Genomic DNA, 23,649 nt, shown 5'->3' on the forward strand with positions numbered 1-23,649 from the left:
AACTGGACCCTACACTCTCAGGGCATCCAAGTAGAATGATGGGCTGACCCTTCCTTTGAAGCCTATGTTGCAAGTGCTTTCTGCATCTTCCAAAGGTGAAGCTTTTCACAGCATGAAGATAAACACCACTAGTTGCTGCTGTTAAAGACACAGCAACCAGGGACTGGCCCAAAAGTTGGCAACATCACATAACAGTCATGTGCTTGTTGCACAGGACATTTTTGTAATCTGGGTCAAATAGTTGGAATTCACAAAGTGTAACTCTGTCATGCCAGGGTGCTCTACTAGTTAGACTCTAACCATTAGGCAGTGGTTCTCAACCTGTGGGTCCTCAGATGTTGTTGGACTACAACTCCCATCATCCCTGAGCTCTGGCCTTGCTAGCTAGGGGTGATGGGAGTTGCAGTTCAACAACATCTGGGGACCCAAGGTTGAGAAAGGCTGCATTAGGGCATTGTGCAGAACTGGGGGGGGGGGGGGGACTCAAGTTCAAGTCCGCTCCCTGGGTGATCTAGGGCTAGTCACGGTCTCTCTCAGCCGAACCTCACAGGGTTGTTGTGAGAGAGGAAAGGAGGAGCCCTGAACTCATTGGAGGAAAGCTGGGATTCAAATGTAGGAAATAAAAGAGATGTTGGCTTTTCAATGCTTCGCCCTCTTTACCAACGCTAAGCTTCGTTCTTTCTTTCCAGGCAGGAGGGGGATTCAGAACTCCACCCCTGCCGGCTGCCCTGGGACTGCCACTGATACAGAAGGTGGAAAGCGGCGCACTGACTCCTCGTCTTCGCGGGTGGGAGCGATGAGGTGCAGACATGCTCAGTAGCTTGTGCCTTCGCCTCAGCAACAGTGCCTACAATTCTAAGAGGCTGTTTGCATCAGAAGGAGAACTGGAAAGCCATCTTTGCTGGCGACTGAGAGAGAGAAAGGGAAAGCCGAGACTATAAAAAGGGGAACAATGTGAGTATCGCCTATTTGGTTTTGTCTTTAAAAGGTTCGCCCTGCCAGCGCCGATGGGCTTTCTGTGGGGGCTCCCGAACGCGGGTGATGTCGAAGCGGCGCTCGGGCGCTGTCCGGCAGCTGTGGTGCTGAAAAACTCCGACTACTCAGCTTGAGCTATGGGCGTGTTCCTTCCTCTACAACTACAGGAGGGCTACAAGGCTTCGAGGGGTCGAGATTCCTTTGCGGGGACACTGCAAGCCCCACATAGGCTTCTGCTTGCAGTAGAAAGTGAGGAAACTTGGACCTCTGGAGCGTTTCTGTTTAGGAAAGCCAACACAGTCCCCGGAAAGTTCATGCCTGCTTAGGAACCATGAAAAGTTGTGATTTGAGCTTTTGTGCGATGGCTTTTTATTCTGTATTTTGTTCTGAATAGCAGAAGGGGATTACCGTGGAACAGAAAACCTTCATTTGTGCTTTATGAGGTATAGCTGAATGGTGTGTAATATATAGCTGAATGAGGCTGTAATAGAACTCCACTAAAGTAAAGGAGGAGCTCGCCCTTGATTTAGCATTGGACCTATAGGCACTTGAAGGTAGCAATAACTGGCAGTTCAGTAGGTAATATACTTTTCTGAGGTTACATTACAAGATATATGTTGGTAAAGAGAGGGCTGGAAATACTCAGTATTCTGATTCTGATTAAGACACATCTCCAATACATATTTCAGCTTGATGTACAGCAAAATAGTGATCTGGTGCCTTCATTTTAGCAATGGGTGGGCCAAGTAGTCCACACTGAGGTGTGTGAAAATTTCTTACCTGCCTCCTTGTGGACTGAAAGCTTTAAGCTAGCAGTAGGAAGGAGCAATCAGATGAGTATCTTGCTTTGCAGCTGACAGTAATTTACCCAGAACCTTCCTCTCTAGGGAGAGCTGCAATGAAGTGGTCTAACACATACTTTACCTGCAAAATGTCTTGGCTTCATCCTGGTCTCTGGCATATTCAGCAAACGACTTCAATGAACCCTGGCAAACAAAAACAAAGAAAACCGCAACCATGCAGGGCAGGCAGTTCTAGACAGACAGACTATTAGCCCAACTTGATATAGGTCATTTCTTTATATTATATTATTTATTATATTTACACACTGCTTTTCAGCCAAGATTGTCTCCCAAAGCAGCTTAGAATTAAAAGCCACACTGTAATATAATTAAGGGTATCAAGGCTGGGGGCAGTAGCTTTGGGCTCCTGGCAGAGGGTGATACACTTTAGGTTCCAGGCTTTTCTCACCAGAGAGAAAGGGCAAAAAGACATAGGGATTGGCTGATATTGAAGATGCCAGTTCACAAGCAGTCTGTCTGTTGACCTGCAGAGTCTTCAGACCATGAGAGGAGGAGGAGGGAAAGTAATTGCAGATGGACTCAGGGACGCAGGGACTTTGTATCTACTTTGTGTTTCTATATCCACTGGCCTCCTGTGAATCGACCTATATCAGGGTGGGGAAACTGTTCCAGCTTGAGGGACACATTCCCTTCTGGGCAACCCTCTGGAGGCTACATGTCAGTGGCGGGTGGGACCAGAGGCAAAAGTGGGTGGAGCCACTAGTGTGAATTTTACCTTTGTGCAGTAGGCTAGTTTCTGTACATGCTCACATTCCTTCTCCATCCAGGCAAGCAAGAAGAGTTATTAGAGTTCAAGGTACATTCTAGCCATGCAGGGTCACTCAAGCAGGACAGCTGGGCTGGGCAGAGTCCCAAGGACTAGATTGTAAGGTCTGGAGGGTGGCATTCAATCCTCAAGCCTGAGATAACCCATCCCTGCCCTAGATGGTCATTTGTGCTGAAAAATATGTTCACACTTCTGCTCAGACACAGAGTAGGATACTCATTACTATTATGGAAACAAGACTTTATGATCTGCTCAGGTCTCTAAATCTTCAATAGCTTTCTGTGTTGTGTTTCTAACATTCTTATTTAAGCAATGTTACAGCAGGGATGTGAAGCCTGTGGCCTTCCAGATGTTGTTAAGTTCCACCTCCTATCAGAACATCCTCTATTTAATATGTATTGAAATGTTTTGAAAAGATAGTAGGAACCCATGGCAGAGAACTTTACTGAATGATGACAGTTGTTAAATCTATTTTCTGGTTTTCACATATTTCATTCATATTATGGACATCAATATTTATAGACAGATATAAACTGGAATGAAATTATTAAGGTCAGCAAAGCTAGCCCATATGGACACAGTTGTGTTGATTGCTCCAGAACACAGGCAACATGCCACTCAGTAGCACTTATCAAACCACTACACAAAATATGAAAGGATGAATAGCCAGTTTGTCACTGTAAATATGAGTTACATTACCAGTTAGGCACATTCTGAAGCTATGGGATAAATATGAGCTAGTTTTTCTCTAGGTCAAGCTCACCTGAAAATAGAATGTGGCTGCATGATGCTAGCTTTTTATTCCCAGATACCTCCAAGCTCCAGAGATTCATCTCATGCCAAGCCAAGCCAAGCCAAGCCAAGGCTGCCCATGGAAACATAGATCAGTGCTTGGAGCCAAGCAGATACAAAAGAACCCATTCATCAGTGGGTGTGCCCACCAGGCAGGGAGCAAGTAAAGGCTTTGGAACATTTGCAAGGTCTCCCGTGCAGGGGCTGGCTACCCTGGGCTGATTTCAAAAGTCATCAGTAAATGAGCAGGTCAAGCATATGACAGCCCTGACCTGTGCTCTTCCAACAGTCCATTGACTGATGGGGAAGAGTGATTGAGATAGAGAGGAGGAGTGCCAGAGGGAGGGAGGGAAAATGTTTTTTGCACTGGTTCTGCCCACCTCTCCTTTCTGCTCACCCTCCACTGGCATGTGGCTCCTAACAGATTATCTGAAGAAAACGAAGCCCTCCACCCCTGCTCTATTGCAGAGTGAAGTGGATAGGGAACACCTTACCCAAGACAAGCCACTAGGCTGTAGTTGTCCCCTGTTCTTACATGAATAGCACCTACCCCCAGATAAGGTGCTCCCAGAAGCTATAGCCCTGTTAGATTTACTTTAGAACCAATATGGGGGACAATTTTCATTCTAAGGGCCACATGAAACCTTCCAGGCAACCTTCTGAGGGCACTTCCCTATTGTGGGTGGGACCAGAGATAACTGAGCAAACTAAAAAATACCTTTGCACATTCGGCTCATTTCCACACACACAAGCAAATTTCAAGTTTGGATACAAACTTATGTACAAAGCTAATTGTACATATGTTTGCACAGTCTGGCTTTCAACACCCAGCATCCTAAAATAGTGGCATGTAGTAAATACTTATGCTTGCCTTTTAAGAGATTCACAGATCCTGCCGTTCTGAATAGGTACATCATAACTGAATTGTTTCACATTTACATACCATTAGAAATGCTTTCCTTCTTCCATAGGTATGGCAAGACATTGGGCATGATTCATCTAAAGTTAGTCATGCCTGAAGCTTCGCTCCTGTGCACCCATACCTTAGAGTAAGCTCCATTGAACACAACAGGACTTACTTCTCAGTAGACATGTGTAAGCTTGCTCTGCATGTCTCATAAGGAAAAAAAGCATTTAACAACATTATATACTGTATGTCACTGATCTATCCCCAAGGAGCTAAGGAGAAAATTGATTGTCTAGATTATTGAAGAGTAAAGCCACTGACAGCATCCACACAAAATTTGATGTTGGCTATCAGCCCCTTCAGGCAATCAGTTTCTTAATCAATTAACCTGTATTGCTTGCACTCTATAGGATAGTTCTTATTAAACAAACACATAACTTAAGATATTTTTCTTTTTCTTTGATTTAAAATAAAACTCATTTAACTGTGTAGCTATTCTTCCCAGACACTGCTTGGTTTGATGTGGCACCTTGTATCTTTCCAGCATTTATAAACTTGCCCTGCAGTTCACTGCTATTGCTGCTGTGTTGCCTAGCTGTGTGTATGCAAGTAGGCAGGATGACGTCAAGTACCTTTATTTGCGTGGGCTGTTCTTTGGTGATTAATGCAACTATTTCCTGCTGCCACATTACATAAACTGTACTAATAGGCCTTCTATATTTATCTTGCTTTGTGTGTTTTCTAGTACTTCCATATTTATTCAAAACAAAGTCACACACAAAAACCTGACAGGGGACTCAGGGCGGCTTACAGCTAAAATAGAAGCTGCCAAAAACATTGGGGAAGGGGAAGCAATTAAACATTAATAGAACACACACACACACATGCATATATATGAGCTATTAAAACAAACAGATCATTGCAATGAAAACATCACAGCACCAGCCTTTTCCTTAAAAACAGTCTCCAGAAGCCTGCTGGAAGTAGGAAGTTCCAACAAGATATTAGATAGGAGAAACTGGTACTCTAGGTAGGACATTAGCGTTGCATGAAGCAGGTCTTCGGTTTAATCCCCATTCTGGCCCAAGCGAGATCTAAGCTTGAACCTCTAGTTGATTTTTAGATGCCCAGCCATGGTGACCCTTGATGTCAGCCTTGGTCATAGTGACTAGGAACATTTTTTACTGGCTTCAGTTGGTGCACCAGCTGCACACTTTCCTGGACAAGAGGGACCTGGCTTTGGCCATTCATGCTGTAAGCACATGCACCCTGTATGAAACGCCTCTGAAGACAGTTTAGAAATCTGAATTGATTCAATTTGCAGCTGCCAGAATGTTGATTGGTGCTTGCAATCATACAGCTTTGAATCATCAATGAAGAGATGTCAAAATGTGTGTCTCATCCAAACACTGCTTCGAGGGGGAGAAAAAGTTAGAATGGCCATTTTGGCTACATCAGTACCGGCACTTGCCCTTGAACATGGGAAATAGAAGGGATGACCATCTCCCTGCACCACCGCATGTTGCTTATTGGGTTGTTCTGTATGAAAGGGCAAGTCTCACATCATCAGATACCTTGATAACATCAAAGCATGTTTACAATCTTTTAAAATTAGATAAAGAAACATTTGGAAGCCTTTGGGACTTCCGTAAGCAAGCCACCAACTGGAAATGTTACCATCAAAGGATCATATTGGAAATGTCATGGGTGAGTGGGAGTCAAAGATGGGTGTGCTGGGACCTGACTCAGTGCGTCATACTGGTCCCCTGTCTCACTTGACAGCATCACTGGTCACAGTCATCTCTGTTGTAAGTGCTTCCCAGGGAATGAGTCACTGATTGAATGACCTTCTGTTCCTGGCATCCTGGCCTTCTGTCACCCTGCAGATGCATTGTCTTACATTGTTACACCTGGATAACAACAGAATCTTTTCCACTGGTGTGGGTTTCATGCGCTTTTAGCTTTTGCACATTGCCTGATTGCAGGGGTAAAGCAGGTTTTAATGGCAGCTTATAGATAAAATGGAACATTCTGTTGTTATAGTCTCATCCCAGGAAATGACTTGCCCTCCTCCCTTTGTTTTACCTACCTGTAGAGGATGGTGAGTCAACAGTACTGATTCAACACTTACTGTTCACTACTCTTCCATTCCTGGATGCCTGTTAAGTAGTTTGCAAAAGATTGTGGACAGTGCAGATTATTCAGCCCTCAGCTTTGCAGGAGGCTTATTCTACCTCCTACACACGCACACACCCCTACCATTAGGGTAAGCAACACAGCTGCCTCAGGCAGCAGGTACTAGAGGGTGTGAAGCCAGTGATGAAGCATAAGCATTTGAGGGCACAACTGCGGATTCTATACAGGGGGCTGCCCAGTGCCCCCAAGCTGCCCTCCTGCCCTCAGGTGTGTTGAAGCATGCTGTCCCATTGACAGGGTTGAAGTAAGATTCAATTACCAGTTTGGATTGAATCTGGAGGGTGTGTCGAATGGGGAAAGGGGGTGGTCCTTTGTCTCAGGCAACAGAATGTCATGGGCAACAAGGATAGCTGGCAAGGCTTGCTACTCATCATTCACTTCATAAAATCATAAGGTTGTGAAGAGGGGAAGACTTTACCAGGCCCTGCCTTGCCCCATCAGTCTCTGAAAGGTAGATCTATGCACCAGAAATGGAGAAGTGATAGCGATTTCCTTTCCCAGTGCCTCTTTGGGAGTGTTAATGCTTGAAGCTTTTAATGGTAAACCGGTGGTGCAGGATGGATGAACAAAACAAGTAACACTAAGGCTACCATCCTATACACTAGCGGTGGGGAACATACGGTGAGCCTGCTGAATCAAGTCAGTGGCCCATCTAGTTCTGCATCCTGTTCTGACTGTGGCCAACCAGATGCCTGGAGGAAACCTGCAAACTGGACCTGAGCACAAGATCATTCTCCCCTTCTGTGGTTTCCAGCAACTGGTATTCAGAAGCTTTACTGCCCCTGACTGTAATCTTTGGCCTCCAGAAGTTCCTGACCTGTGTTTTTTTCTCTCCTAGTATTTTTGTGTCCCCTCCTCTCTTTTTTCACCTCCAGATATGCACCGTATGTTAAGATTTGTTAGACTTGGGAAAACAGGCATAGAAATAGAATTCCTCCTGTGTGTTTTCACACATTCTTAATCGGCAGTGTTTACTCAAAGCATGCCAAGTTTAGGGACTGGAAGTGATAAGCAAGTATCTGGTTTTATTGGTACTCTCCTGTGATTGTGGTTGGTCAATGGTTAATGGTGTGAATAATCATTTTTAAGGAAGAAAGATCAGCAAGTACGTATCACAGATGAAAACGTTTTTACGTGCTGTGCAAAATGTGTGACAACCCTTGGCGTAAATATATTCACTGCTTGTACCAACACTTTTGCTTCACAGGGACAGGAAGTCTTCGTATCACACAGTTTTTGATGACTGTGTGCGCATCTTCATGAGCATAAAGATATAGTTATAACAGGCTACTGCATGCTTCCTTGTTGCTGTTTTAAATGGCATCTGAATGCTTTTTCTCCAAACAATTTGCACTTGATTATTCTTAGCTTCTGTCCATGCCCTGGAGAATAAATCTAGAAATCGTTGATGCAGAAAGTAATTTTGTCAAATACGTATTGAAAACTACCCACATTTTCAACCCCTCGAAAGCCCACCCTTTAAATTTTGTTCCAGTCACCTTTATTAGGAAAAAACCTTGCATGAAGGGTGGTATAGAAATTTAATAAATAAATAGGGCTTACATAGCTTGACTAGACTGTGTACATATCGACACCAAATGTTTAAAGCACTCTTATATCACTTTAACAGCCATGGAAAGCCCTGGGAAGGGCTTTTTTCCAGCTGGAACTCACCAGAACTCAGTTCCGGCACCTCTCAAATGGGCTCCATTGCCTTTGTAAGAGAACAAGGGAGGTGCTCATGGTAGAGTTCTGGCCAGTGATTTGTGGCGACCTGTACCAATCAGGATGCAAGGGGGAAGCTTCAGAGCTGGAGGGTGGAGCACAGGATGGGCTGGAAGAAGAGGAGGATGAGGCGGGTCAGGCGTGTGAAGGGCTGGGTGCTTCCCCACCCTCTCCTGCACCACTGTCTCCCAGAACCAGGAGAAAATTGAAGTGGGAAGAGCAGAGGCAACTTCCACACAGGCATAGTCTCTGGCTGTACGCACACAGCCCATCGGGGGGAGCTACCTAAACTGGTGGAGGGGGAGTGGCCCCTGTTGCTGCAGCTGCTCCATAGAGCGCAGGCCTGGGAATAGCTGCCTAGATCAAAGGTTGGCAACCTAAGGCCCATGGGCCAGAAGCGGCCCATGAGGGTCGCTTAACCAGCCCATCAGCTGCCCCCAAACTGAGCCACTCACTCGGCTAGACCCATGCACTGCACTAAACCGGTGCAGCACAGCACAGGGACTCTTTTCCACGGCTCTGGAAATCGCTTCTGCACATGCCCAGACGCTGGAAATCACACCTGCGCAGGCACAATTTTCGGTGTCTGGGCATGCGCAGACATGATTTCCAGTGTCACGCTGCACCAGTCTGGCCCACAGAAGATCTCCGCAGGAGTGATCCAGCCCATGCCCGTTAAGCCTTGCCGACCCCTGGCCTAGATGCTAGACTGGTGTGTGTGGGTATTCGGATCCACAGAATGACTGTAAGTCCCAGCTTGACAATAAAGAGTTAACTGTCTGCTGTGTGCATTCCTTTGAGTGTGGAGTGACTTTGACACCTGGCCTCCAAGGAGTGTGCCACAGCCATCGTTGCCGCTGCAGTGGCAGCAGCAGTGGGCAATGCGTTGTTTGGAGGCTGGCTCTGCTGCCCCTGTGGATCCTGCAGACTGAAACCTCACCTTGCCTCATGGGTAGGCCAGCCCTATGCATGAGCACTGGAGTCCAACAACATCGGTCAGTCTCATCCCCAGTCTAGGCAAATCCAGCTTTCCCCACCTTTATGGATTTTGTCGTTTTGCTGTAGAGACAGTTGTGCTCAGGGCTGATCGGCTGACAACGGCAATCAGTCTTATCCAGCACATGTTGCAATATTTTGCACACTGCTTGTGCTCATTTGGGACCCTGTTTTTTATGAAAAGTGCAATCAATTTGTAAAATACTGTGAAACGTTTTCGGGGAGTGGGCTATTTCCTTGGAGGGAAATAAATCCTTCTCAGCAGCGCAGTGAGAGCGCCTGCAAAGGAGTGTGGCTTTTTGCTTGCAAGTTGGAGAAAGTGGGGCCAGAGCACAATGGGGGCTGGCAGTTTGGATCCACTGTGGCAGCCACGAGAGAGAGACAGGGCCCGCTTGTGGGTGTAATGCCTCCATTGTAGGCTCAGGTTGTATAACCATATATCATGAAGACAATCTCTCACTGTCCAAAAGGAAAGACAGAGCCTGCTAAGCCCCTGGTACCCCGGGATCTCTCACTGTTCAGAGATTGGGGTGGCATGTAACAGTATTATTTAGCATTTACTACGATGGTGTGGTCTCTTTGATCACGAGGTAGAAAAAGAGTTCCCATGCTTATGAGGTAGCCACAATTTAATGACCTGTGGAAAAGGTTTCAAGGAGACTTAGGCTAGTGGCAGAGCAGGTGTGTTCCTCACATGGGGTCCAAGAAGATCCCATCTAAGTAATATATTCCATCATCAAAACTATGCAACTTAAAAAAGGAAACAAATATATGGACCTTATACCGCAATAGGTCTTCCTTCTGCTGTGTGAATATTACTAAGTGCTAAAATACAGAAGTGATTCATCTTGGCGCTTGTCAGATGTGTTCGTTGTGGATTCAAGGTGAGCAAATGCTACCTTCTGACTCAGTCTGGCTTGAAGAAAGATCTGGTAGATGGGATGGCAGGTAATAAATCTACTAGTTTAGGGAGTTGGGTCCGGATGATACAACAGGAATCTTCCACGCCTGTGATCCTGTATCTGTGAGAGTAGAGTCTATAAGAGGAAACCTGTTAGACTGGTTCTTTTATCAAGATGATGGTCTTAGCTGCTCAGCTAAGTTTCCATTATTTACATTTTGAAAGTGTGGGCTCTGTTGCCTTAAAGACAATTTTCTCCACTTCTCCTGGCGGGATGCCCATCATTGTAAGATGGAGAACAATGGGAGCTGGGCTAATGTTGGGAGCTGGGGACACATGTGGTGCTCTGTGCTTGGCTTAGAGATCCCCTGGAAACCTACTGGGGAAGCAAAATCTATAGGATTCTTAATACTATGAGGTCCCCCTCCCACCAATCCTATCCTCACTGGGGAGGGCAGTAAATTGGGGTGCCACCACTGAGAAGACCCTTTCTATTTTATCATCATCATCATCATTTATTAATACCCTACCCATCAGACACTCTGGGTGGCTTCAAACATAATAAAAACACAGCAAATGTCAAACATTAGAAACAATCATAATGCATGGAGCTGCCCTAATGAGACACCTATTTGGAAGCAAATCATAAATTAATAGATTGCAATTTTGTGAGGAATATTCAGATCAGCTTTAGAAATCACATCTCAGAACATCACTTATTCTTTGCTGCACCACTCTATTTAAAATATTTTTTTCTTGGTAAGTCTTCTGCCGGCATGAATTGTAGACATTCTGCAGCATGTAGGCATTCTGCAGCATGTAGGCATTCACAATTGCAGGGACGCAGGTGGCACTGTGGTCTAAACCACTGAGCCTCTTGGGCTTGCCAATCAGAAGGTCAGCGGTTCAAATTCCCATGACGGGGTGAGCTCCCACTGCTCTGTCCCAGCTCCTGCCAACCTAGCAGTTTGAAAGCACACCAGGGAAAGCAGATAAATACGGTAGGTGCCACTGTGGCGGGAAGGTAAAGGGTGTTTCTGTGTGCTCTGGCACTTGTCACGGTGTTCTGTTGTGCCAGAAGCAGTTTAGTCATGCTGGCCACATGACCCAGAAAGTTGTCTGTGGACAAATGCCAGCTCCCTCGGCCTGAAGTGAGATGAGCACTGCACCCCATAGTTTCCTTTGACTGGACTTAACTATCCAGGGGTCCTTTACCTTTTACCTTTACCGAGGCATTCGCAAGCCTCTCGGCTTGCATATAAACCCACTGCAAAGCGTATTACAAGCTGGTCTTCATTTCTCACAGCATGGCAATGTGTCTTTGGTAGTAGGCAGTGTTACTAATGTCGTTATATGCTTTATGATCAATCATTGCAATGTTGGCAGCCAACTGATAGACTCTGCGCTACCATAGATGGCAACCACTGTCAGTAATGAGTTCTAGGCATGCAGCAGAACAATAAATTCATAGTTAAAACAATAGATTATAACAGCAGCACACAAACAAACAAACAAACAGAGGGTGATACACCACACACCTCCTGGCCCCTTTGTAGTTTCCTAGGGACTACTCCTGCTCTGTGCCTATAGTTTTCAAAGTGAGAAGGTGAAAGATTCCAGGAGCTAGAGGCACTCACTGGATGCCTTGTAATATACCCTAGGTAAAGGTAAAGGTACCCCTGCCCGTACGGGCCAGTCTTGACAGACTCTAGGGTTGTGCGCTCATCTCACTCTATAGGCCGGGGGCCAGCGCTGTCCGAAGACACTTCCGGGTCACGTGGCCAGCGTGACATCGCTGCTCTGGCGAGCCAGAGCCGCACATGGAAACGCTGTTTACCTTCCCGCTAGTAAGCGGTCCCTATTTATCTACTTGCACCCGGGGGTGCTTTCGAACTGCTAGGTTGGCAGGCGCTGGGACCGAACAACGGGAGCACACCCCGCCGCGGGGATTCGAACCGCCGACCTTTCGATTGGCAAGCCCTAGGCGCTGAGGCTTTAACCCACAGCGCCACCCGCGTCCCTTATGTAATATACCCTAGTAACACACTATTAGGCTGTGTACACACCACATATTTAAAGCACATTCCTTCCTCAAAATAATTGTTTCAGCAGGGGGAGGAATCCTGCTCAGCTTGGCAGAATTCCATGCAACCCCCTTCTTGATTCATGCAACCTGAATCAGTTTTCATCCCATCCCTAATCATTTGCTGTTATATGCTGTTTCATTTTTGCATTTTGCTTCATTCCCAGGGATTTCTTTGGCACTTCTAGAGGAGGTTGGCTGTCCCCCTATGGGATTAAATGACGAGGGACTTTTCAGAAAGGACAGTGAGTCACAGGAGTGTGGGAGGAAGGAATCATTAGGAACTGTCAGGCCAGTGGGCGTGAGGAAGACTTGCTGGCCGATGTTCAGCCACCAGTACAGATTGGATCTGTCAGGAAACCTCCAAAGGGATGTTTTTGGTAATAAAAAACAGGCTCCTGGAAAGAAAAGACTTGCCTTGTGGATTAATTTGAACAGAAACAAATGCCAATTTCCTCTCATTCGTATATCAATGTTTCAGTTTTGTTTTCATTCTTTGCAAACCTTAGGAAGCTGACCTCGAATGTGAAATGCGGATCAACGAAGGGAGGTGGTGCCGATCAATGGTTAAAGCACTATGCTTCCAGGCCTGAAACTGTGCAAATAGTTGCCTTGTGCATTCCTAGATTTATACATGGGACAGTGATGCCCTAGGACAAAGCTGAGGAATCTTTTTCAAGCACTTTCCGTTGCACCCCATGAGGGGAAATGGGATGTGATGTGCCTGGGTCCTTCCTCGGTGTGCAAAATTCTGGCTGGAATTCATCCTTCAACTGTGAAAATGCCTCTCACTTGCCTGGATGTGTGCAAGTAGAACCTCTGACTTAGGTGTGGCTGAAATGTAGCCTTAACAGGCAAAAGTAAGAGTCACTTTTATTGGTACCACTACTTTCACTCTGGCCCTGGCTACCACAGGCATCCAACCCAACCCAGCCCTGCTTCTCACCTTCCTTGAGGGATTTCCCCCCTTCTTCAGGCTGGAATGTGTCCTTGAACTGCGAGGTTGCCTCTTCCTTGCCCGGACGGAGAATGGAGAGATAGGTATGAATGTTGTGGGGAGAGGAATAGAAACCGAAGACTTTCGTGTGGCTCAAACATAGCCTACTATACACAGGCAGAGCCTCAAATTAATTGCACCACCATATTTTTGCCTCTGGCCCTAGCCACATTTATCTATCCCCCCCCCCCCTTACATTGATATCCTGCCTTACATTCATCCTAGAAACCAAAGTGGCCTGCATGTGGTTCCCTTCAACAAGATGGTGTGCTCAGATGCTTCCACGCCACAGTCTGTGACTTTTGAGGCATGTGGCTAAAGGCATGTGGGTATGGAGTTATGCAACCCATGAGGCAAGGAGATAAGTAACTATACAACCTTTAGAAGGCATCTAAAGGCAGCCCTGTATAGGGAGGTTTTAGCATGTTTGATGTTTTATTATGTTTTTCTATATGTTGGAAGCCACCCAGAGTGGCTGGGGCAACCCAGTAAGATGAGCAGGGTATGATGATGATGATGATGATGATGATGATGAAATAGGACATCCTGATTTTCACCAGCTAAATATTGGAGGGTATCTGTGGCCCCCAGAAAGTTGCTAATGACACAATATGGCCCTCAAATTAAGAGAGATCTGCTCAACCATGTCATAAAGGCAGGGGAAAGTGGTGATATTTCCATAGCCAGCATTCTGGGGGAAGAGAGTGGGATTGGCTGGGTGCACTCTATGGGCCTTTAAAGCACATTTCCCTTCAAAGAATTCTGAGTACTGTAGTTTGTTCAGAGTTTCTCAGAACTGTAACTCAGCAATCAGAGAAAAATACAACATTGTGTGATGCTCCTGCCAGTGGAACGTTGGTTAGGATGTAAGCCATATCATACAAGGGTGAAGGAATGACCACCGGGTGTGGAGCACACTTCCACCCACAGACAAGCCACAGCTGTCTGAACATCATGCCCTCTATCTAACCTTTGGCTTTCTCAGTGGTCTGCCGTGCCCTGTCTGTGACCTTTGTCTCCTTTGTCATACATTGTTCAAGGGGGAAATGACGCGGTGGAAACAGATGCCAAAATAACTTTGTACCACCCCTCGATCTCGAGATTGGAAGATGTGTAAAGGTCACAGTCCAAAATGTATCTGACTGGTTTTGCATATTGTGCTAATAAAAAGAGCCTCGGCAGAGCTAGCTGGCAGCTTGCTTATGCACAGCTCACCTGCATTACCAACTCCTGCCTCATGTCCTTCACTTCACAAGGGTATAAATATGTGCTGGGTTTCTGATTTAGGTCATCAGCAGCTCCTTCCCAAGGTGCAGGAGGAGCCCCCAGCCCAGGTGCAGCAGGGGCTCCACTCCAGACCAACGTGACCAGCAATCGTAGGCTGCAGCAGACACAGGCTCAAGTGAATGAGGTGAGCTGAACACAAGTTGTATTTGTTGAGATCCGTGGATTTCAGGATTGTGATCTGGATCATCTGTTGAGTGCCAGTTTTGAATATGCCACTCACCTAGGGTGTGCAGTCATTGACCCGAGGTGTATACTCATGTAACAAATTCTGCATTGTTGTTTATTGCAGTGGTCTACCCTTTTTCATGTTTCTTGAAGTGACTAAGGCTGCAATCATAGCCCCGCTTACCCAGGAGTAAGCTGCCTGAATTCAATACTTCCAAGCGGACATGGTTAGGATTGCACTGTGAATCTATGTGTAGATTCACAACCAGCTGAGTAGTTCTTGTGTCTCAGGTTCTGTGCATCATCTTTTATGTCTCTCATCTACCTTCAAAGCTCTTGTATGTTTAAGGCAGAAGCTGAAGATGGAACAGGGCATAGCTGGGGCAGCTTCAGACAACACAGACAAGCATAAGAAAGCGACAGGCACACAAACTCTCACTCCTTCATGCATTGACAGACACAAGAAGCAGAGTCAAACAGTGTCTTTCATCAATGCACAGGACACAGCTAACATCACTGGGAGTTTGTGGGAAGAAATCCTCTAAAGCAGAGGTGGGGAATCTTCATCACATGAAGCAAATCCAGCCCAACAGGCGACCTCCCCATTTGGCCCACTTGGGGTGGGCGATGAAGTGTAGGTGGGTTCCCATGAGGCAAGACACAATGATAACAGCAAGAACCTTTACTGACTACATAACTGGATAACAGGGACAAAGCAACTGCTTATACACGTTTCTGAAAGCCTGGGCCACTCCCACTCCCAACATGATTGGCTGTCTAAACTTCCAAGCTGCAAATCACAACTCAGAGTTCAAGGGCCAATGGCAGAGGCCCACAAACCCTGAAATGTTCTGTGATTGGACATCATGTATCGAATCAGAACACAGGAGCTCAGAATCCTTAGTCCAGACTCAAGCTCAGGCAACACAGACCACTGAATATATAACAGGCAACCCGCCTTTTTGCACTACTGTTGTTATTATCCCTGAGCTCAGAGCTGAGCCTGCCACTGCCACCCACCAGCCTCTGCAAATCTGCTGCTTGCTTTCCCCCCCATGCCTGCTTGAGTCACCACTTCTGTCTCACTACTCTGCACTTGCATCCGCCCTCACACATACAAGTGAATGAGCCAATCCACCAGCCAGCCAGCAGGCCAACGCTTGCTGCTTATGGACCACCTTCTCATCTCCTGCCACCTTCTTGCCACCATCAAAGACCAAGGAGAGAGGTGAGAGCCAATTTGCGTTTCAGCCACACACGCTAACAGCAAACACCAGATTCCACCAGCTGCCTCCTGTCCCAGAACAAACCTGCAACCAAGGCAGTCGGATCCCGTCCCCCTCTACTTCCAAGTCAGCTGACAGCATTAAGTAGCAATGTGGGAGCAGCAGCAGGAACAGAAAATCTGTGCTCAGTTTCCCACAAAATACTGGCATTGGTATTGGGGAAATGCAATAGTCCCACAAAAGAATCATTGCATTTGGGGGATTGTATTTGGATCTCACAGAACAAGCACATAACAGTTCTTGTCTATTTGCTGCAATTTGGAGAAGTGGGGGAGTCCATCTGAAAAGATCCTTAGAAAATGTCCATTAATATGTGGTGCCATATTAAACATATCCTCAAGGTGGCACTAAACATCCACACCATAATAAAATCTAATACTATTACAGTTTTGGGTGTTTCTGTGAAAAATGTCAAGCTGTTGAATCAGTTTGGTATTATTTGCAGTTGTCATTCACTGGAGTACTTCATTAAGAAAACTTTTCAGTCTTGAGAGTTTCACTTTCTTCACGGTTAGTTGAAATTAACTAGTTGAAATTGGTTGCTTCTTCATTTAAGATAGCTACTCTTTTCTCTTTCTAAATGGAAATAAAGAGCCCTAGCCTTTGAGTGTTTCCTTCAGAATTAAGTATCACTTAAGGGGCTTATTTCCTGGCAAATGCAATTAGAAATGCAGCCTAAGACATTTACTTAAATAATTTTTTTATTGGTTTTACATAAAGTTATACACAATAACTATAACCATTCCAAATCATTAAAATAACAAGGTTCTTTCAAACCTTCAGACCTCCTTCCCCCCCTCCATAGGTTCCATTTCTAAAAGAAATTTTCCTTTCCTTTTTCCTTGCATCTTTTACCATTATCCAGCTATTATATAATCATAGTAACCAAAATTCAATATTGCAAATGTCATTGTATCCCTGCCAATGATTTTAACTGACTACAGTGGTCTTTTAAGTATACAATAAAGTTATTCCACCCTTTTTAAAAACACTTGTTCTTCCTGATTTCTGATCTTTCCCGTTAGTCTTGCCATTTCTGCGTATTCCATCACAGCCTAAGACATTTAAACCATCAATCCCTGCCTTGTATTTGACTAATTCAGTTGTTCCTCTTTCCTGCACAGAGCAAATAGACAGAGGGGTTATTGGGATTGGCAGTAGGACATCACTGCTTCCCCCAGTCCCGTACCCTGACACCTGCCCATGAATTTGCCCATGGTCTGAAGATGCCTGAAGATGCTTAGTCTCACCTTTTGGACGTTGCACAAGTTTGAAAATGCGGCGGGGGGGGAGGGGGGAGGGACAAGGATGAAGAGCATAGCTCTCTGTTTCTCCTTCCACACATTCACTCTCTGAATGGAGGAGAAAGACTTGACTAGGCCTACAGGTTACCACCCCAGTGTTTTACAAGCTATTGATATGCCCATTTCAGGTGGTGGATATAATGCGAGTCAATGTGGACAAAGTACTAGAAAGAGACCAGAAGCTTTCGGAGTTGGATAACCGGGCGGACGCCTTGCAAGCTGGTGCCTCCCAGTTTGAAACTAGTGCAGCTAAACTGAAGAGGAAAAACTGGTGGAAAAACTGCAAGGTAAACGTTACTACTGCAAGGACATAGTTCCAAAAGAACGAGTGCAAAGATTAAACCAGGGGTGGCCGGACATTCAGCCTGTTGCTGCAGCAGCTGTGTTTTTATTTGAACCCCAAGATCCACCAACAAAAGTCAGGTGCAAAATAGGTAGAGGTGGGAGGTCGTACACATCAAATTAAGGAAGAGGGCATCTTTTCAGTACCAGAACTGAGTTCAGTACTTTCAGATCATACCTCACTTCTGCATTTCTGCTTTTAGCCGGTCTGATTTGGGTGGGGGACGAGCCTAATTGTTTTAGCTATTGTTAAATGACTGGGAGTCAGAAACCCCATGGCAATCTGTTGCAAGTTGCCCAGACATCTTACGAGTAGATCATTATCTGCTTTTCTTGCAGCACATGTTTGTTGCCTGGGAAATCTGAAGTATCAGGTGTAGAAGGCAAACAGCCTGTCCAAAGCTAACCTTTCTCTGTTTTCCTCCCCTGAACTGACTCTCCCTCTCTCTCCCTCTCTAGATGATGATCATCCTGGGTATCGTATGTGCAGTCATTCTCATCATAATTATAAGTGAGTGGTTCAATTCTTTGTTTTGAATTACCTTCACATTTCATTTCATGACTACTGACAAACTCTTCTGAAGGTAAAAAAAAAAAAAGAGTGAACAAATAATTTTACAAGTTTGGAATTTCCCAGTGTCCCCTTCTCTTACCAACCCACCCCACCCAAATATCACCAATGCCCCTTCTCAGTGCTTTTTTTTCTGGAAAAAAAAATGTTTAGGGCTACTCACATTCTGTCTGAGACTCAGCAAACACAGTAACAGGAAATGAGGCCGCCATTGGGGGTAGCAACGGAACTGACTATTCACCGTGTTAGAGAAGAAATTAAAAAATTTTAAAAAATTAGTTTCTTCTCCCATTAGATTCACAAAATGTTTAGGGGTAAGCGTACCCCTCCCCCAGAAAAAACCACTGCCCCTTCTATAAAGAGGCACACTAAGTAATGCTTCCTTTATAGCTGGCTTGTTTTTGTTTAAGTATCCATTGTATAACTGCTTAATTTTCTCATTGCTAAAGGGACAAACCTTTTTCATGATGAAGTAGAACACTTACGTAATTATAAAAGCTCTAATCTTGGTCTTAAAATCAACAACAAAAGTCTTTCTGAATCCAGGGTCGGTCATTAAATTAGCTCAGTGCTGCAATAGCTGGACAAAGCCCTTCTGGTGGCTTGGTAGGGATGGATTAGGAAACCTGAAACCTGGAAAGCTTGAGATGTGTTGAGATTTCATCATAGCAAGGTGTATTCCTAGGACAGTAATGTATTTATTTTAATACTGTAAACCCGCATTCAATGTCCTGTTAAGGAAAGCATTGTCATATTTAGAATATGGCATTGCACCTGAAATTATAGATTTATCTTGCACAGTACCCGTTACAGTTTTATGACACTGCAAACCTATGCATTGTGCACAGGATTGCACCTTGAAGGAAATATATTAAGAACAATCTGGTTTGGTTAAAATAATCAAGACTATCAATGTTTCACTATGACTACCAGCATTTCAAAAGGGCTGCATTAAGTTAACCAGTTTTGCTATGAGCAAGAGAAGAAAAAATATGGCTTTTAAACCTACTTGCTGCATTAAAATTGCAGCATAGACACAAGCATATGGCAATAATTTCATCGCCTTGTGGTAGCTATGGACAGATGGACTTCAGTTAGAAATGGGTACTCAGTTTGCAGGTACTTCTGGATCCATTGCTGTTGCTTGAGGCTCTGGTGGCCTCAGCGGCACGGAATGCCTACCATCAGGTTGGGCTGGTACTCTGCGCTCTGGTAACCTCTAGGTTAGATTACTGCAATGCAATATACGTGGAGCTGCTCTGAAGGTCATTTGGAAACTTTAGCTGGTGCAGAATTCAGCAGCCTGGTTGCTCACTGGGGCAATACATTATGAACTTATAATGCCAATCCAGGCCCAATTCAAAGTCCTGGTTTTGTGGAATGCACTCCCAAGGGAGACTTACCTGGTGCCTTCTTTGTGTATCTTTTCGTGCCTGGCAAAAACACCACTGTTCTCCCATGACTTTGGATAATTAAACAATTTATGGTCTTTCAAATTGTTTGGTAGGGCTATTGTTTTTGCTTGTTATATTGTTATGTATTTTTTGTGTTTTTATATAGTAAACCACCCTATGAACCTCAAATGAAGAGCAGTGTGTGTGTGTGTGTGTGTGTGCGCGCGCGCGCATGCGCGTGTAATATCCCTCCTGACATCAAATGACCTCCCCCACTGCCCCATTTTTTTACACAAGTCCTGCTAGCTCCAGTACAAAACTTGGACATAGCCGTGAATGCCTTTATTTGCTTACTTCATTTCATTTCATTTTTAAATTCACATATATAATTTTGTCACTGAATTTCTCTTTGTGTTTTGATTGGATAAGCATGCTCATTTCCCTGACTGAAATATTAAATATTTACCTTCTTCATTCTTCTTTTCTTCCAGTCTATTTCTGCACCTGAACCACTCGTGGCAAATGACTTGGCATGGCTTGTTTCCTGATAATCTCTCAAATGAAGCCTGCTTTTTAATTCCTTGTGTCTTGGGGCTCTTAGCCTGCAACAGTATGTAAGAATTCAGTGATTCAGTGTAGTCTGATTTTGTTTCCCTTTTGGTATTATGTCACACACAAACACACACACACACACACACACACATATAGTGTGTGTGTGCCAGCAAAGACTGCCAACCAATGCCACTTATTGATCTCTCACTGTGTCTTCACATGTGCCCATGCTGACCTTCAGAAACTAATTTTTGGAAACCGTTTAATATATATATATTACAATGAGCAAGAACACTTTTGGAGCTTGAATGTAAAGGCGCCTGTTTTTGAGCTTGTACGTAAAGGCGCCTTCCAAAACAGGTATGTGTGATTAGATATTGGGGCCATCATTCTCAAAACGTGCCTAGGAGACCTCTGTTTCAGTGAGAGATGATTGTCGTGAAAGCTGAGCACCCACTAAATATGCTGAGGTCAACAAAAGCTTCAGATCCACTGGGTACTTTATCAGCAAGTGTAATTTTACTATCAAAAGGAGGCATCAATCCAAATAAGACTTAGGCTCCAAAGTGATGAGAGTTTCTAAATTATTTGTATAGAAACACAAAGATGGCTTGCTTAAGCCATATAGTCTAAACTTGGAGCATCCGGCTTAGACCTTTTTAGTGGTAGGGTTCACATGGTGAAATGGGAAGAACAAATGCTTGATAACCCTTCCTTCCCAAGGTGAGGGGCAGTGACCTAGTGAAGTCCAGCAGGACAGCTTACTCTATGGTCTTAACCCCTTCATGTATTAATTAGACTCAAGCACGTTGCTTATATGAGGCTGGATATCCCATACCACCAACAAAGGAGGGAGTCCACCAGAAGACATTTCAATGAGGACACCCTCAAACCTGAAGCCAGCTTTGTCCACCACTCTAAGCATTATACTATACAGTGGTACCAAATGAAATCCATTCTGGAAGTCTGTTCGACTTCCCAAACATTCAGGAACCGAGGCACAGCTTCTGATTGGCTGCAGAAAGCACCTGCAGGTACACAGGTACACCACATAGGCAAAGCCAAGATTTATTTTAGGAGGGGCAGGCTTTATGTTGGGGGGGGGCAGAATCAAGTTATCTGTGATGCAATTGGTCAGTTTAGTATTTTTATTTATTTACTTGATTGGGGCTACGCCCATGGTGCACCACCCCTAAGAGAATTATATTAAAACAGGGATGGGGAGTGCACTCTGACTCTTCAAGTGTTGTTTGACTCCCATTCCCATCTATCCTGGCTAGCATGGCCAGGGATGATGGGAGTTGTAGTCCAACAACATGTTCCTCATCCTTGTATTCAAATGACTACTCATAGGGGAAATAGACAGAGAGATAGATACGCACACTTCTGGACAAACAACACATGTATGTATATTAGGAAAGAATAAGCAATGCATAGAAAAAGTATTCAGGGAGTATATGTACCAGTGAGTGGGCATTTCTCTTTTTCCGAAGCTTTCTTAGTTTTCATTTCCTCATGATGTTTTCAGCTCCCTCTAACGTCAGGAGACGGGGGGCTTCCTGGCCTCTGCTCTTTGGCCCAGAGGGGGTCTTAGCTCACCATCATAGGGGAGATTTGAGAGCTTACTTCTCTTTCTTTCCCTCCAGTGGAAAAACTACCATTCTTAGTGCCTTCCTTCCTTCTCCAGTGCTCTTGCTACTAAATTTCCTTGGCCAGACCGTCACTCTCTCATTCTCTTCTGTTGTTGTCCTCCTCAATTTTCTGAAACTTTTAAGAGTATGATTCTCTGTGATGAAAAACACGTGTAACCTCTGACTTGCACCTTGCAGGATAGAACACTTCACATAATTGGCTACTTGCTAAGCAGGTGATAAAATGGAACCTGTTTGTTGTTGCTTTTTAAACCTTTTTTTATTAATCAAATCAAGTCCAGCCTAAAAAAGCCACTTTATGGTCTCCTCCTGTATTAAGAAACTCTAAGGACAGGGAAATATATTGAATATATAGGACAGATCAAGAAAACACATCTCATTAGCAATGTATGCACGTACTCCTAAAAATAGCATTTTCCTATACATGTGATATGCAGTGCATACTGTAAGGTCAATGACTATATTCTTTGCTTAGAATGAATCGAGGACCTTGAAGTAGGAAGGGAGTGTTCGTTCAGGCTCACAGTCATGTTTCCAGTTTGTACTCCAAGCAGAAAGTACATTGTTCAGCATATTAAACCCAACCAGCAGCCGGCTGCCTCTGCCTTCTTGACCTGCCACCTCTAACCAAAACCTTCTTCCTTCTCCTCTTGGTACATGTTGGAATCTTTCATTGCAGAGAGAGAGAGAGAGAGAGAGAGAGAGAGAGAGAGAGAGAGAGAACACTAGGTTTGCCACATAGTTTACCAGCTCTTCATCTTTACATAGCCACATTTCAATACTCTACACATTTATGTTAAATCTACTTTCCTCCTTCAGGTCGGTGCTTTTACAAGATGGGAACTGAGTCTATTTTCACTCAGCCTGGCACAGAAATCTTCATTCTGTTTTCTCGATTTTCATTGTGTTCCCCACCACCACCTTATGATGTAAATATTATCATATACACATATACACACAATATCAAGTGTAAGAATATAGAAAATATAAAAAACAAAACCTGTAATACCACACATAAAAATAAAGGGGAATAAAAAGGGGAAAGGTCAATGTGGGGGGAATCTATTCTGAGGGACTGGATCCTCTGGAACAAATTTGGGAACATAAAGGAGCTTCGTGTGGGAGGAGTGGAAGGGAAAGTTTCATTGCACAAGTGGAAGTCTGCTTGCACTGTGCTGGACTTCACCCAATACAAATAGACAAACCTTATTTGCCAGAAGCAAATTTCTATATTTGTTAATATCTAAACTAATATCTAAACTGCATCCATTTTTCATTCAATTCAGTTCACAAGTTTATTGTTCTAGCCAAAGACTATGACAAACTTGTATTAAGCAATAGTATTAATAAAATAATACAGAACATACATCTATAATGTAAAAATCTGCAAAGACTTTGCCAAGTTGCTGAGCATTAAAACACAGTTTCCCTTGTGCATCTCTGACAGTTCCAATTCTAATCTTATTTGCCTTTTTAAAATCCAGTTTGCCAGTATTTATGGCAAAAGAGAGAAGTTACCAGAGACACCAACAAAGACAAATACGTCTTCAGATTAAAACTCTGAATCACCACAACAATTTAGTGATTTTATCTAACTCATTTTTCCTGATATATTTTTTTCAGACAGTGCATAGAGGGCCCCACTATGTGTCATGAAGCTATTATTGTCGCTGGGAAAAAAGCTGAACCATTTCTGCCAGGGTGTGCCTGCTTGCTTGTGTGGACAACAGTTTCAGAAAGCAGTCTCTTGGGTCTCTATGTAAGGGTCAGGCTAACAGAATGAGTGATGTCTTCCACCAGGTTGACCACACATACAAAGTCTTTCTGTATACTGGACCCTGTTGTAGTGGCCATCGAAGACTGCAGTTGGCATCACTTGGGAACGCAGCTCAATA

The 23,649-nt window shown here is 44.4% G+C and overlaps 1 protein-coding gene across 1 annotated transcript; it reads left to right on the forward strand.

The window, feature by feature from the left end:
- Positions 1-556: 556 nt before the first annotated feature.
- LOC310678711 (vesicle-associated membrane protein 3-like) lies at positions 557-20,373 on the forward strand. The gene is made up of 6 exons (XM_083443059.1): positions 557-612; positions 690-954; positions 14,489-14,612; positions 17,372-17,530; positions 18,045-18,096; positions 20,042-20,373. Coding segments are annotated over exons 2-6 (354 nt in total). The 5' UTR covers positions 557-612; positions 690-952; the 3' UTR covers positions 20,059-20,373.
- Positions 20,374-23,649: the final 3,276 nt, after the last annotated feature.

The sequence above is a fragment of the Podarcis tiliguerta genome (genome assembly GCF_965153285.1).
Source record: "Podarcis tiliguerta genome assembly, chromosome: 5".
Lineage (NCBI taxonomy): Eukaryota > Metazoa > Chordata > Lepidosauria > Squamata > Lacertidae > Podarcis > Podarcis tiliguerta.

Excerpts from the sequence above, each read along its gene's own strand:
- LOC310678711 (XM_083443059.1), top strand. Across the intron at positions 14,613-17,371 it reads CACAGGCTCAAGTGAATGAG|GTGGTGGATATAATGCGAGT; the intron begins GTGAGCTGAACA and ends TGCCCATTTCAG. Across the intron at positions 17,531-18,044 it reads ACTGGTGGAAAAACTGCAAG|ATGATGATCATCCTGGGTAT; the intron begins GTAAACGTTACT and ends CTCCCTCTCTAG.